Genomic DNA, 12,826 nt, shown 5'->3' on the forward strand with positions numbered 1-12,826 from the left:
ATCCTGCATCAGGAAGTTCTAGAAGATGTGGGGTGTGTTTGCCTCTGGAGAAATACTGTGACCATTCTTGTCTTATGGAGTGGTTTGCCTTGGTGAACGCTAACTTTTGCTCTTTGAGTTTGGCTCATCCCTTTTCTTTTTGTTCCTTCTTGGAAAGAAGCTTTTGGAGGCTCTGCTTCAGAAGTGTGAAGCCTAACCCTTCCCTTGCTGCTTTTCCTCTGGTACTGAATCCTCCAACTGACATAAATGTACCTATCAGATTGCTCATTCTTGCACCCTTCCTCTAAGGAAACAACTTTCTGTTAGGGAAACTTCCATACTTAATTAACTGTATCCATAGAAATAAAATTGGAATAAATAAGAATTTTAGAAGCATATCTTTTTTCCCCTAGCACATGCATGTTGAGAAAGGTATTTTTTTTACTAAATAGGTCTTCTAGAAACAAACATATAAAACATTGGAAAAAGTTGTCAAACTTTAATCCAGGTACACAGGGCCAGACACTACCATGATAATGGCATCGTCCTGTGGAAGAAACATCTACCACATCACTGAAGGAGAGTTTTATTCTGTGCAAGACAAACCTTAGGGAAGAAATTAAGGAAAAAACATTGAATTTAAGATGCTATTATATGGCACATCTGCAAAACCCTAGCAGCCTTTAGTCATGCCTGCAAATGTGCCCAGGTAAATGGATACATAGCTGTCGCTTTGTAAATAACACAAGACCAGACAAGCTCAAAGGTTAAATGCTTAGGATTCCCAATTGCTAACTTTATTAACAATATGGTGATAAGAATAAATTTTTGATTTCAAATACTAGTTCTAAGACTTGTTTTCCAGAAATATTTTGGCTAGTTGCATGTAGAATGATACAGATTCAAATATTTGTGATAATTCTTGTTTTTAAAGCAGAAGGGATTTCAGGTTATTCATTAAGTCATTCATGACATATTAAATTTCAGTTATAAGTTAATCATGTTGTCAAAGGCTTAATGCCAAACAGAAGGAAGTCTCAATTTTAAATACTCTTGAGGAGATCTTTGTTGCTATGCAAATAAGAGAGAGATCTTTAAAAACCAAGAAGCCAACTGGGTTTGATCCTGACAAATACTACACAAAGATCTATGATTTTGGCCCATCTCTATTTATGAGTAGTTGAGTGAATGCTGTGAAATACTTTGAAAATATGTAGACAAAGTAATAAAGTTAATTAACGACATTGTGGGCTCCACTTTGACTTTTTGACAGAAGAGATCCTAGGACAAGGCTAAAGGAATGTACTGAGAGAAGGGAGGAACAGAATGAATGACAGGCTCTGTTGTGTCTCCAGAGAAAGTGGTCCATTGAGAGGAGGGCAAGTGGACGGTGAATTGCTGTAGCATTCATTGTGATGCAGGAAGAGGCTTTGGGTTGAGACATACCTGGGTTCAAATCTAAACCACTTTATTTACCAGCTGTGTGGCTTTAAGGGTCACTGAACTTTTCTCAAACTCAACATAATTATGTATAAAAGAGATAAGAATTATGTCATAAGTGTATCATAAAATATTATTTCTAGAAAATATTATATCAACTAAATGTCAATGTCCTTCCATTTCTAAAGAGGCAAAAAGCTTTGCATAGAAATAAATTTCAGTGTAATTTATTAAGATATAGTAGATATAAAGGTGCAATTAAATGTAGATTAAACGCCATGGGGTAGACAAAACGAATTCCTCAAAAGAAGAGATTACATGAACATATGTGTATGTATTATACCTATGCCTGTGTTAATAAATATACCTGTCTATTTATAATTAGTGGCTTTTTATTATAGGTTGTCTGGTCAAATTTGCATTTCACAAAACCCTTATCTTACAAATATTCCAATAACAGCTTTATTTTTGTACACAAGCACACACAAAATTTAACTAGATATTGTTTAAAGTCAATAAGCAGAAAACATAATTGGAAGCCTATATGTACTGGGGAAAAAAAGACCAAACTAGAAGTTTTGAATTTAGACAATTCAATACTATGCTATTTCAGAATTATTAACTTTCAAAAAACATTACTACCGTTGCTATTTAATTATGAGGTGCAATCCTTGTTGAGACTTTTTGGGGTATGACATTGTTGTTAAAATGCTAAATGCTAGCCTAAGGTACTCTTTGAAATAGACATTATGCAGAATGCTTTGTGTGGAAGATCTCACTTACTCCTCACAGTACATCTATAGAATAGAAATTGTTATTCTCATTTTATTGAAGAAACAGGCTTCACAAGACTAAGTGACATTACCAAACCCACACATGTAGTTAACAGCAGACGTTGGACTAAAACCCAGGTCTGACTTTTCAACCCACGCTTGTTCCTCTCTGCTCCTCTCTTTCTTAGAATATGAATGGCATGTCAAAATTCTAATGCAGAAATTACTCTTTTGGTTTCCTTATTTGGTAATATAGTTTGTATATGCAGAATATAATGATGCTTGGTGGGAGATTCTTTAAACATACGGTAAAATGTATTACTGCTTGTGTTGTCTACAATGATAAGAGTAATCTGAGCTCAAAGAAGGCTGCCCAGGTAGAGGCCTCATCCGATTAATTCAAAAATTGTATTCCAATGATTCCATTTGGAATTCATTTGGTATCTCTTCCCCTGAAAAAGTTTCATTGGGGTTTGTTGTTGTTGTTGTTGTTGTTGTTCTAGTGTCTACATAGAGCCAAGGTAAACAATTCAGAAAAATAAAATAAAATAAAATAGAGCCTTTTTCTCACCACTAGTTGAAAATATTTTTTAATTGCTTTAGCTCTTTTGTTATTGTGTAGACACGCCCTAAAACATCATGAAAACTTTAACTAGATACTTGCTGAACCATAGGAGGAGATTCATGTACCTCCAAACATTGGGGTTTCTGATGACGCAGCTCTCAAAGGTCCCAAAAAAGAATCCAAAGACCTTATCTGCACAAAAGCTGTCCAATAGAACTTTCTGCAGTGATGGTCATCTTCTATGTGTGCGCTGTCTACTAGAGTAAGCACTAGCACATGTGGCTGTTAACACTTGAAATATGACTACTCAACTGAAAAAATACATTTGTTATTTTACTTAGTTTTTAATTACATAAACTTTATTTACAGTGCATTTAAATACACACTTGTGGCTGTGCCTACTGTGTTGGACAGTGTAGCTCTAGAAATTGACAAGGATTTTATTCTAGGACACTCAATTTGAGTCCACATTGGATATAGCTTACAAAGTTTTAGCAGTGATACTGTTCTAGGACAAAGTCAACTCAAAGAAATACAGCATTTGAGATGAGACAAACATACAACATAGAGTCATTTAAAATGATCTCAAAAGGAGCCGCTAATAAGGAAAAAGTAACATCATAGACAGCAACGACATTTGGAAAACCAATCCCCAGAAATGTAAAAATGCATGTATATAGGAAAAGAACAATAGTGAAAAATTCAATTAACAAAAACAGACATGAATATGCTACACTAGGTAACATTATAATATTCTAATACCAAATATAGCTAAAATTATTTCCCATATCTAAACTTTGGTAACCAAGATGAATTACATTATTTGCTGAATTTAAGCTGACTGCTTAAAAACAAACAAAAACAGCCCATGCACTTGAAAAAGGGAATTTGTCTAATGGGCAAATTCTATAGAATATTTTCTGAGGGAGGGTGTCTGAGACGAAGTAGAGTTTATACTATGAGCTACAAAGTAAATAGTGGAACAGAAATGTCCTCTTATTCATTGTTGCTCTAAACACTTAGTCTCAATGTATTTCAATCTTCAGTGTTTTCATTTTTAACAGCTCTGCTCCATCATTGCAGTTTGCCATCTGGTGCATGCACGCTTCTACTCATCCAACTCCACACTGCAACTACATGTCTACATAAAAATGAATTTGCTTGCTGACTTAATATGGGCAGGCATTTAAACTACCATATTTTTTCCTCAAGAAATATAATTATCCTCTTAGTTTCCTTCCTAAGCTAACAGTCCATTGTATGAAACAAAAGCTCCACTATGTGTGGAATAAACAATAAGTAAATCTCAAAATTTTAATGTATCTGTGCACTGCTGGCATATTAGATATCCAGAGTTGGGCCAATGCTTTCTGGTCCCTGCACTTAGACTGAAAAATAGCAAGCTCAGAGGGCATAAGGCTGTAGCTCAGCTACTTACAGAATTTTATTTATGCAAATAAGACTTCCATGGCTAGAAGTTTCAAAGAACCTGGCCTCATTTGGATAGCTTTCTATCTGGCCAAGATGATGCCTTCTCACATTCCTGTCTAAGAAGAAGAACACCTCAAACTGCTTCTCCCACCTGCATCCTGAATTTGGCATGTTTCCCTTCACTTTCTACAGTTCATTTGGTAGATGTATGTTCATGGCCAACTTGTAGATGCCAGATAAACAAGATGCCATGGTTGTGCTTGGGCTATGGCTTATGGATGGCCACGACCATCCTTTTCAAGTTGGATGGATAATATTAACTAAGAGGCAGCATGGCTTTATTGGGATGGGTGAATAAGAACTGCAGCCTTCTTCACCTGGACTGGTATCAACTAGAAGATGCTCTGTAAATTGTCATTGGCTCCCATGCTTTCTTTGGTAGCAGATCACAGTGCACAGTGAAGAGAGGCCTGGCCCTAAGCTACATTTGTCTTAAGCTACCATCCATTTTCTAAGCTAATGCCCTGCAAGCAGTGCAGAGAAATACTTCAAGGACCTTAGCCAGATACAGAGAGTTTACTCTGGCAGGTCAGCAGCAACTAGAGATGGTAGGTGGGTGGACAGCAAGGGACACACCCTTTTCTTGAATGTGGAAATGTATGACTGAAGAACTCACTCTGGGAGAGAGACTGGACATATACTCCATAAAAGACTGGTTGAAGTCAATTGACATGTTGTACGATGAAGCACATGTTAAAAGAATAACAATTTGCACCTAAAATATAACATAAGGTATTTAAAATATGGAATTGTATTCTGATGGTGTTTTTCTTGCCCTACCATTTTTGCATCTACTATAAGGAAAATACATAAACAACAACTTGTGCTGTTTATCAACAAAATAAATTTATTACATAAAATAAAACTGTCAATATAAGGAGGTATGTGATTAAAAAAACAACAACAACAACTCAGACTGCTGGAAAATGGATGTGGGCACCAAAACTCTACACAAATAATGGTGCCTAGAAAATTCTAGAACACACTTCTGTGCCGTGTTAATTTGTTATGGTTCTTGTTTTGTTTTGCTTCTTCATTTGTTTGGATCCCTAACATTCTCAACATTATGTTACTTGTTTCATCCTTTTGGACTAACCACACAGGCTGGAAAGTATATCTGGACTAGGCTGAGAAAAAAGGGCTGGCAACAGGAAGAAAATAATGCTCTGAGCAGATAAATTACATTTAGGCTGGTTCCCACAGCTGTTCTAACTCAATCAAGTAAAACCCAACTCTCTTAACTCAAGAGGCACCAGTACTCCCATGTTCAGAGGTACCTGAATTGAGGCGACCTGGTCTACCAAAGGCTAATGAACCCACCAAAAGAGTGGGCATAACGTGTATGGTCTCTATCGCAGCCTTTTCCCAAAAGGAAAATAATAATAAGTAATATTGTATGCACACTTATTTTATACATACCTATATATTTACTTTTCCTGTAGACTGTATACCACCAGTAAGAAAGAGTGTACAAAAGTCTGTTACTTGGTACACTATCCCACCAACAGTATAGCTTTTGACTGCTTTCCAAAAGGTAAGAAAACAATCTAATTCTTATTTATTTATGTGTTCTTGTCTCCAAAGAGAATTAGAAATGTTTCAGTGGAAACTGTGCATGATTACCTGAAAGTATGTCTATAGGAAGGAATGAATTTTCAAAGATGATCTACTTTATAAGCTTAGTGCCAGCAGCTGCCATTGGTAATATGCTTGCTTAATTTTCTAAAGGACATGTTTATGAGTATGTACACATTTGACTTTCCTGAACAACTAGGCAGTAACTGCAGAGAACTGGTGCTACTCATTGTGACACATTCTCTACTTTAAAACTAACGTGGTGAGAAACTATTTCTCAATGTATAATTTCCTACTCTGGGTTTAGAAAGCAATGTAGAAAACCTACAAGGAGAGAAGGGGGATGCTTAATAAATGCAATCTTAGTAAAATGTTTGTTCTGGTTTATTTTTACTAAATACATTCAAAGAAGTGTATACATTCCCAGAAAAGTATCCATTGAAATAGCAGCAAATGGCCTTACCATCTTTAACCCAAAATTATCTTGGTTCCTTCTCTGCAGAAAATAAACAGGTTTACTGTTTTGGATTGATAATATGTTGATGATGATTTGTGGCTTATAGTTCTGCCATTGACAAACACTGAAAGCAACTTTAGTCATCACACAAAAGTAAAGAAAGGGTCAATGAAAGACCATAAGGGTCTAAAGGTTAGTTTCAATATTGGTCACACTCAAGAAATACCAATAAATACCAAGGGTGTTCAAATAAATAAATTAGAGAAAATTATGTTGTATTGTGTGATGTGTGAACTGGCCACATGAGTGGGCTAGCCTAAGAATAATAATGGATTCACCACAGATGCTTCTATATTGCTTTAGGCTCTCACTCAAGAATATACACTCTGAAAGAATATTATCCTCACCCTGTTTCAGCCTAAGCAATATTACAAGACAGTGGAAGACAACACTTGCTATGGCAAGCATTCTCATCCACATGGAACAGGGCATTCTAAACAATGAAAAATATACAGTAGAGAACATGGAGTAAGTTATTAGAGTCACGTGGTAGCTTTGAATAAAAAATTCTCTTTTGATTTTCTCTGAACCTCCTATTGTACTTACAAAATAGCAAGTCCTGTCACTAGAAAGATTCCAAGAGAGTAAGCAGTGAGGTCATACCGCAGGAGGGGGAAAATATTGCTTAATAATGTAGACTAGTCTTTCTCTTTCCTACATTGATAACATGAGACTTTTATCAGATCACCGTTCTGTTTCTTCTCATCTTTGTTTGTGTAATAGTATTCTAAATACAAATAATATCTTGCGCTCTCTCTCTTTTATCCATTTAGCATGGTAAGACAGGATTAAGTGTAATTCCAAAGAGTAATTACATTTTCTGTTGACTTTAGATGGATGCCAGCAACTCGGCCTTTAATTTAGGGTATATTGTTCAGATAGTTATTTCCTTTTTCCTTATCAACATGATCTGTCCTAGTTTTTGAATAGGGCATTCTTTTCTCCTAGTGAATATGTAACTGTATTCCAGTGAGATTTCAAGTTTTTTGCAGTACAAGTGCTTGTCAAAATACTGCAGCTCATCACTTTAATAGTCTTTTTTACATGAGACTGACTGAGACTAAATAAGAAGGGATTTTTCCCAGGGTAAAAATGATAGATTTAATCTCAATCCATTAAAAATTCTCTTTTGTTCTTTAAAGGGAGTCAGATGAAAATATTTTAAGTCAACCTTTTGGTTAAAAAATACTTTCAGGATATGCAGTTTAGAAGTAAACTCAAAGTGTTAGCTAGAATTGTCTTTCTTCAGAGACTTTGATGAGAGAAAGCAGGTCACATCAAGAGAGAGGAATAATTGCTTAATAATGTGGACTGGTCTGTTTCCTATGCTGATATCATAGGGCTTTTATTAGTTTATTATTCTGTTTCTTCTCATCTTTGTTTCGAAATGGTATTCCAAATACAAATAATAATTGTATTTGGTCTCCTTTTCTCACCAATTTAAATATGGCTTTAGAAAGTAATGATAAACATTTTGTGGAACTCTTTCAAAAAAATTTGAATAGAAGTTGGTTTAAGTTAAATTAATTCAAAGAGAAGGTGATTTACTTGTTCAGGTCAATAATGAGACTAGTAAACTTGTGAGACCAATGAAAGAAGTCTCTTAATGTTATGTGTTCAAATCCATCTCTAAGTGATTGCTTTCAGGGAGACAAAGCAGTAAAAGGATAACCATAGATTCAGGAGTAAACTTTCATACTACTGCACCATTAAAACTCAGTGTCAGATACCATGTCCCAACAAAGGCACACTATATACAGGAAATCAAACATTTGCTTATAGGGAATTGAAGGAAGTAGGTTCAAATTCAGATGGAACATAACCTAAGCCTAGTTTGAAAATGCATTCCATAACATGCCTCTGTTTAAAAACACTCTCATGTGACAAACACCTCATTCACACAATCGTAGAGCTCCCTGGACACTGAAACTCTAAAGGGAAAAGGTCTCCCCTGGAGCAGGAGCATCAGGGTTTGCTTGGGAGCTTAAGAGGTGAGCTTGGGGCTGGGCCAGGCCCCAGCAGCACTGCTACTTGGGAGGAGCCACTTCACCTTTGTATTAGTTATTAAAAGTCATCAGCAGAAGCAATACTTTCTGCATCCTTTACATGAATATTTATAAATTTTAAAACTCCACAATGTGTTATCAACCTAATGACATTATGTCGAAATGCAATTAGGTACAAAATAAAAAGCACAATGCACCTGGCATCATTACCATCACCAGGTCAGGCAACAAGTTTTGTTAAGAGGTAAATTTTCACATTCTAAGATGGTATTTTGATTAAAAAATCTTTGAGAGTATAATTAAGCCTTGCGAGAATGCCAAGTACCTGAATTATATTATTGACATCCATTATTGAATGGTATTACAAAAATTAATAATCTTTGGTTTCTTATAACAAATGGGATGATTTGGCAATTTTAAGCATTTTGAAACTGTGCAGTGCAAGTTTCAGTATCATGTTGGGACTCTCCCTCTTTAATATTCAATGTGATATCTCTACTGTAACGGGAGACACCTCCACTTAAACTTCACTTTGGGACACTATAAGCATAGCAAAGAATACATGTTATCTGACCTTTGACACTGAATCACCTTGGGAATAAATGCAGCTATAAATCTTTTTGGCATATTTCTCTCTGCCTAAGAGGTTTCTCTCGCCAAGGTTTGATATCTCAGCATATCTTCAAAATTCAGTTGGTATCTGCTGTCTTGGTTCTGCAACTTGAGTGCAACTTAACTGGATGGATGATGTTTATATGGATGCTACTTCTCTCGTTCCTTGCATAAAAGAAATGTTCACATCATACCTCAAAGTCACAAAAACTATGTCAAGTTTTACATTATATGCATTGCACTGCCCTATCTGGTCAAGACTGTTTACCGCGTGAGTGTCCTTAAATTGGGTCAATCAAAGAAATATTTGCCAAACACCTCTCCTCTGGGCCATCCCTGAACTGACTAGGAGTTGGGAACAGGAGGGGACATTGCCTTCAGGGAGCTCAGATCTGATGGAAGACTCAAAGGTAAGTAATAGATTCAAAGGTAACAGGGGCTCTTCCTCAAGGTATGTACCAAGTACCATCAAGCTACAGGTGGAGAGCATCACCCAGTATGCTTTGCTTGAGCTGCTCTTAAAAAATCAAAAAAAAGGCAGCCATATATGGAACAGCACACAAGGTAGGGGAAAGTATACACAAAGATCCTGAAGTACAAGAGAGTATGAATGTTCTGGTACTAGAAAACAGTTATGTGAGGACATTGGGTTTTGAGGCAGATAGTTTTAGGGAATGAAATGCAGAAAGCAATTCAGCATAGAAAGACTGAGTCTTCTTTGTCTTTGTGCCTTTAAGTACAAGAGCTAGTAAACGCTAGGCTGTGAGAAAATGTGCTTGGAATGAATACAGTACAATACCTCCCATACCACAGGCTCTTATTACCTAGAACTCGGTAGATGCACAGTAAACATTTATAAGAAAATATTTACTAGCAATAATAAAATATCAAGTCTACAACCTGAGCAGGTGGAATTATATTCTTCCAAATAAAGCCTATAAGGACACAAAGACAACCCTAAAAAGACAATGTTTAAACTGATGTCACAAGTTTCAAAAATATGATGTAGTTGTAATGTACAGCTCCTAAAATGGGTGTCAGAGCTACATCTGGGCTTCTGCAATTAATTTGTTTTGTTGTGCTAAACCTATCTATAAACCAAGAAAGTTTTATGCCTACTTTATTTCATGGACCACAGATATCTATACCATTTTTCTTTCAAAGTGAATATGAACTTGAAAGATTCCATTGGACTTGGATCCTCAGGACTTGCTTCAAATAATTATGGATTCTAATCTGGTAGACACAAAAACGTAAGCAATCAAATTGGTGGTTTTCTGACTATTGAGTGCATTTCCTTAAAGACTGTCATATAGGACAGATTTGTCTTTTACCAAATGTCATTTGCATTTAAAAAAACTGTGTATCCTAAACTAAGATCAGTTAATCTCCGAAATCAATTATTGTGAATGAGCATCTTCCCACTATTCAAGAGATGGTGACCCTTGTGACTCTCGTTTCCATCTACTAAAGATGTATCTCAACTTTGCAGATTTTTTTTTGGCTGTACAATGGAACTTGGATACACTTTAAATTAACTTTCTCTAGGAATCAAAGGTAATCATTATTTCTCTCTATGATCTACATGACTATTCTCATTCTTTTCAAGTTGAAGATTAGTTTTCAATTCCCTTTATATCTCCGCCCTCTTTCATAGTAACCTCTGAGGACTCAGCTTGCACAAAGAGGATTGAGAAAACATTTCCAAAGCTTGTTCTTCCTGAGCTGCCCCAACACTTAGAAAAACATGACATGGATCAGCAACCCTACTTTCTGTAAGTGTTGGTCCAAGTATTGGTTATAGCCTTGCATGTGCTATCCTTTTCTCTGGTCAAGAATAAGAAAAACTGAACTGGGAGTCCCACTGTGGCTCTGTTACTTGGGGTAGCATAAGCTTCGTCATGCAATGGATTTCTGATTGTGGATAAGTCATGCTGTCCAATCCCCAGTTTCCTCTTTCATAAGATGGAAATAAGCTAATTTTGATGAGGTACCATAGAGGTAACATGAGATTCTGTATAAGAAAACCCTCTTTTATAAGGGCAGGCTGCAGATATGACAGGGTACGTAAAATAACATTGTTGGGCTCTGCTCATCTGTGTTTTAATTGGCTTTCCTTTCTCATTTTGTTTTGGTTACATTTTTTGTCTATCATAAACTCTCAGAGTTGGAAGCCATGATATCTAGATTGCCAATAAAGTCAGGCAACCTTATCTCTAGAAGTCCAACAATCTCTATTTTCAAGATAGCTTACTGGAGCCTTTTGATGCATCATTCATTAGTAGTCTTTTGGCTTGGTGAAATTGACAGAGAAGGCGATCAGTCACTCAGCATGGGTGCTATGGGACAGAGAGGCTCATACCGTCTGATATATGAACCACTGCATGTGATTGACTTCGACAGGTAGCTCCTGGCTTGCTGGCAAGCTGAAAAGCATGTTCAGTACAAATAATAGTTCTGGGCCATGTCTTGAGTGATAGAAAAATGACTGAGTGGAACAGATTCCCTTAATCTTAGCTGGTAAAAACACATTTGGTTTCCTTTAGAGGCTAATATCCTACAAAAAAAATCAACAAACAAAACTTCTCAAAGATCTTCCTTGGTACATTGAAGTTTGGTTTTTATTGCACTTATATTAAATATGGGACTGCCCTGGAGGGCCAGACTCATTTATCTCAGTCTTCCAAGGGCCTATCATGGTCATTTACAGCAATTTAATAATATTATTAATTATGTTAATTTCATCATATTTTCACTATTGCTGCGAAGTTTAGAATGTACCCAACTATCCATTAAGGCAGGTCTTATTGACAGGTGGAAAACTGCCTTAGAGCAGTGAATTAACTTCCTAGTAACACACACCAATGAGTGGCAGAGTAGACACCTGTACTCAGGTCTTGTGGCCAGAGGTCTTTCTAATGAATTTTTCTGAAAGGGAATGGAATAGGGTAAAATGTCCCAGTCTACATCATCTATCTCATCATCATTTCTTGCTCTCATAAGTTGATTCTAGAGGCCCTCAATTTGCAAAGGATTAGTTAGGTCCTCCAGGGTTTCAAAAAGGGAAACATAATCTGACTTCAGGGCCATTGCAAAGTGAGATGCATCTTCCTTTTTTTTTATATAGTATTGCAAAGACCATTAGATATAATTTCACTTCCCCTTGGATTTTTTTTGGTAGTCTAAAAAATTAAACACTATAGTTCCTGTTATTATACAAAAAACATCATCTCCTAGAGCTGGAAATGTTTAAGTCTCAGAATTCATTGACATCTATTGATGATCATATTTGACATCTACTGGTCATCCTGAATGAAGTTCAGCCATTCAGAGTTCAAATCATGAGTCTTCATATACAGATGGTTATAAGCAGACTTGCCTCTGCTTCAGGTAATCAAGTTTGGCACGGAAACATGAGCAAAGGTAAAATTAAACTCAGAAGATTTGCTAGCATTAAAAAAATGGCAATTCCCTGAAAAAAAATGAGAAAAGATAATTCCCCACACGCCTTCATCACCTGCTTCTCTCTCTGCTTTTGCCATAGGAAAGCTCTATAAAGAAACTGACTGCAAGGGTCATTATCGGTCCGAGCTGAAAATTTGATTAAGCTGGTATCCTAGGGTTAGCATGAAAAATGCTACATTTTTGTTCTTGGAACTTAATTCCTCTTTCCCTTGTTTTTGTCATGTTTGCAAATTTCATTTGCATTTAATTTCCCATGGTTTGCCAAAGTCCAGACTGAGACTTGAGCTGTTGTTTTTATTCAGGTGTAAAGTGCAACTGCAAGTAACCATCTGAGCTGCCATCTAGTCAAGTGACTGTCTGAGGTAAGTGTCTATTCTTCTAAGTGTCCTGAGGAAGCTTTGCT

General features: G+C 36.3%; 1 protein-coding gene and 1 long non-coding RNA gene across 15 annotated transcripts in view; one reads left to right on the plus strand and one right to left on the minus strand.

Moving 5' to 3' along the window:
* The window catches only part of GRM7 (glutamate metabotropic receptor 7), an 890,997-nt gene that overhangs the window by 830,787 nt on the left and 47,384 nt on the right, over positions 1-12,826 (plus strand). For 4 of the 14 annotated variants that reach the window (XR_013527454.1, XR_013527457.1, XM_003734881.6 and 1 more), the window contains one exon: positions 5,691-5,782. The exons of 3 other annotated variants lie outside the window; for them this stretch is intronic. Coding sequence is in view for 5 of the 11 variants with exons in the window: in XM_003734881.6 (XP_003734929.1) it covers positions 5,691-5,761 (71 nt within the window). In the remaining 6 variants the exon portion in view is untranslated. Of the gene's footprint in view, positions 1-5,690; positions 10,516-10,615; positions 10,734-12,725; positions 12,786-12,826 lie in introns of all 14 variants that reach the window. 7 more of the 14 variants (XM_035274734.3, XM_035274736.3, XM_078351529.1 and 4 more) reach the window with 4 other exon arrangements.
* Positions 1-12,826, minus strand: part of LOC118147782 (uncharacterized) — a 348,784-nt gene that overhangs the window by 73,990 nt on the left and 261,968 nt on the right. The gene's annotated exons all lie outside the window — the stretch shown is intronic.

Source organism: Callithrix jacchus, chromosome 15, assembly GCF_049354715.1.
Source record: "Callithrix jacchus isolate 240 chromosome 15, calJac240_pri, whole genome shotgun sequence".
Taxonomy (NCBI): Eukaryota; Metazoa; Chordata; class Mammalia; order Primates; family Cebidae; genus Callithrix; species Callithrix jacchus.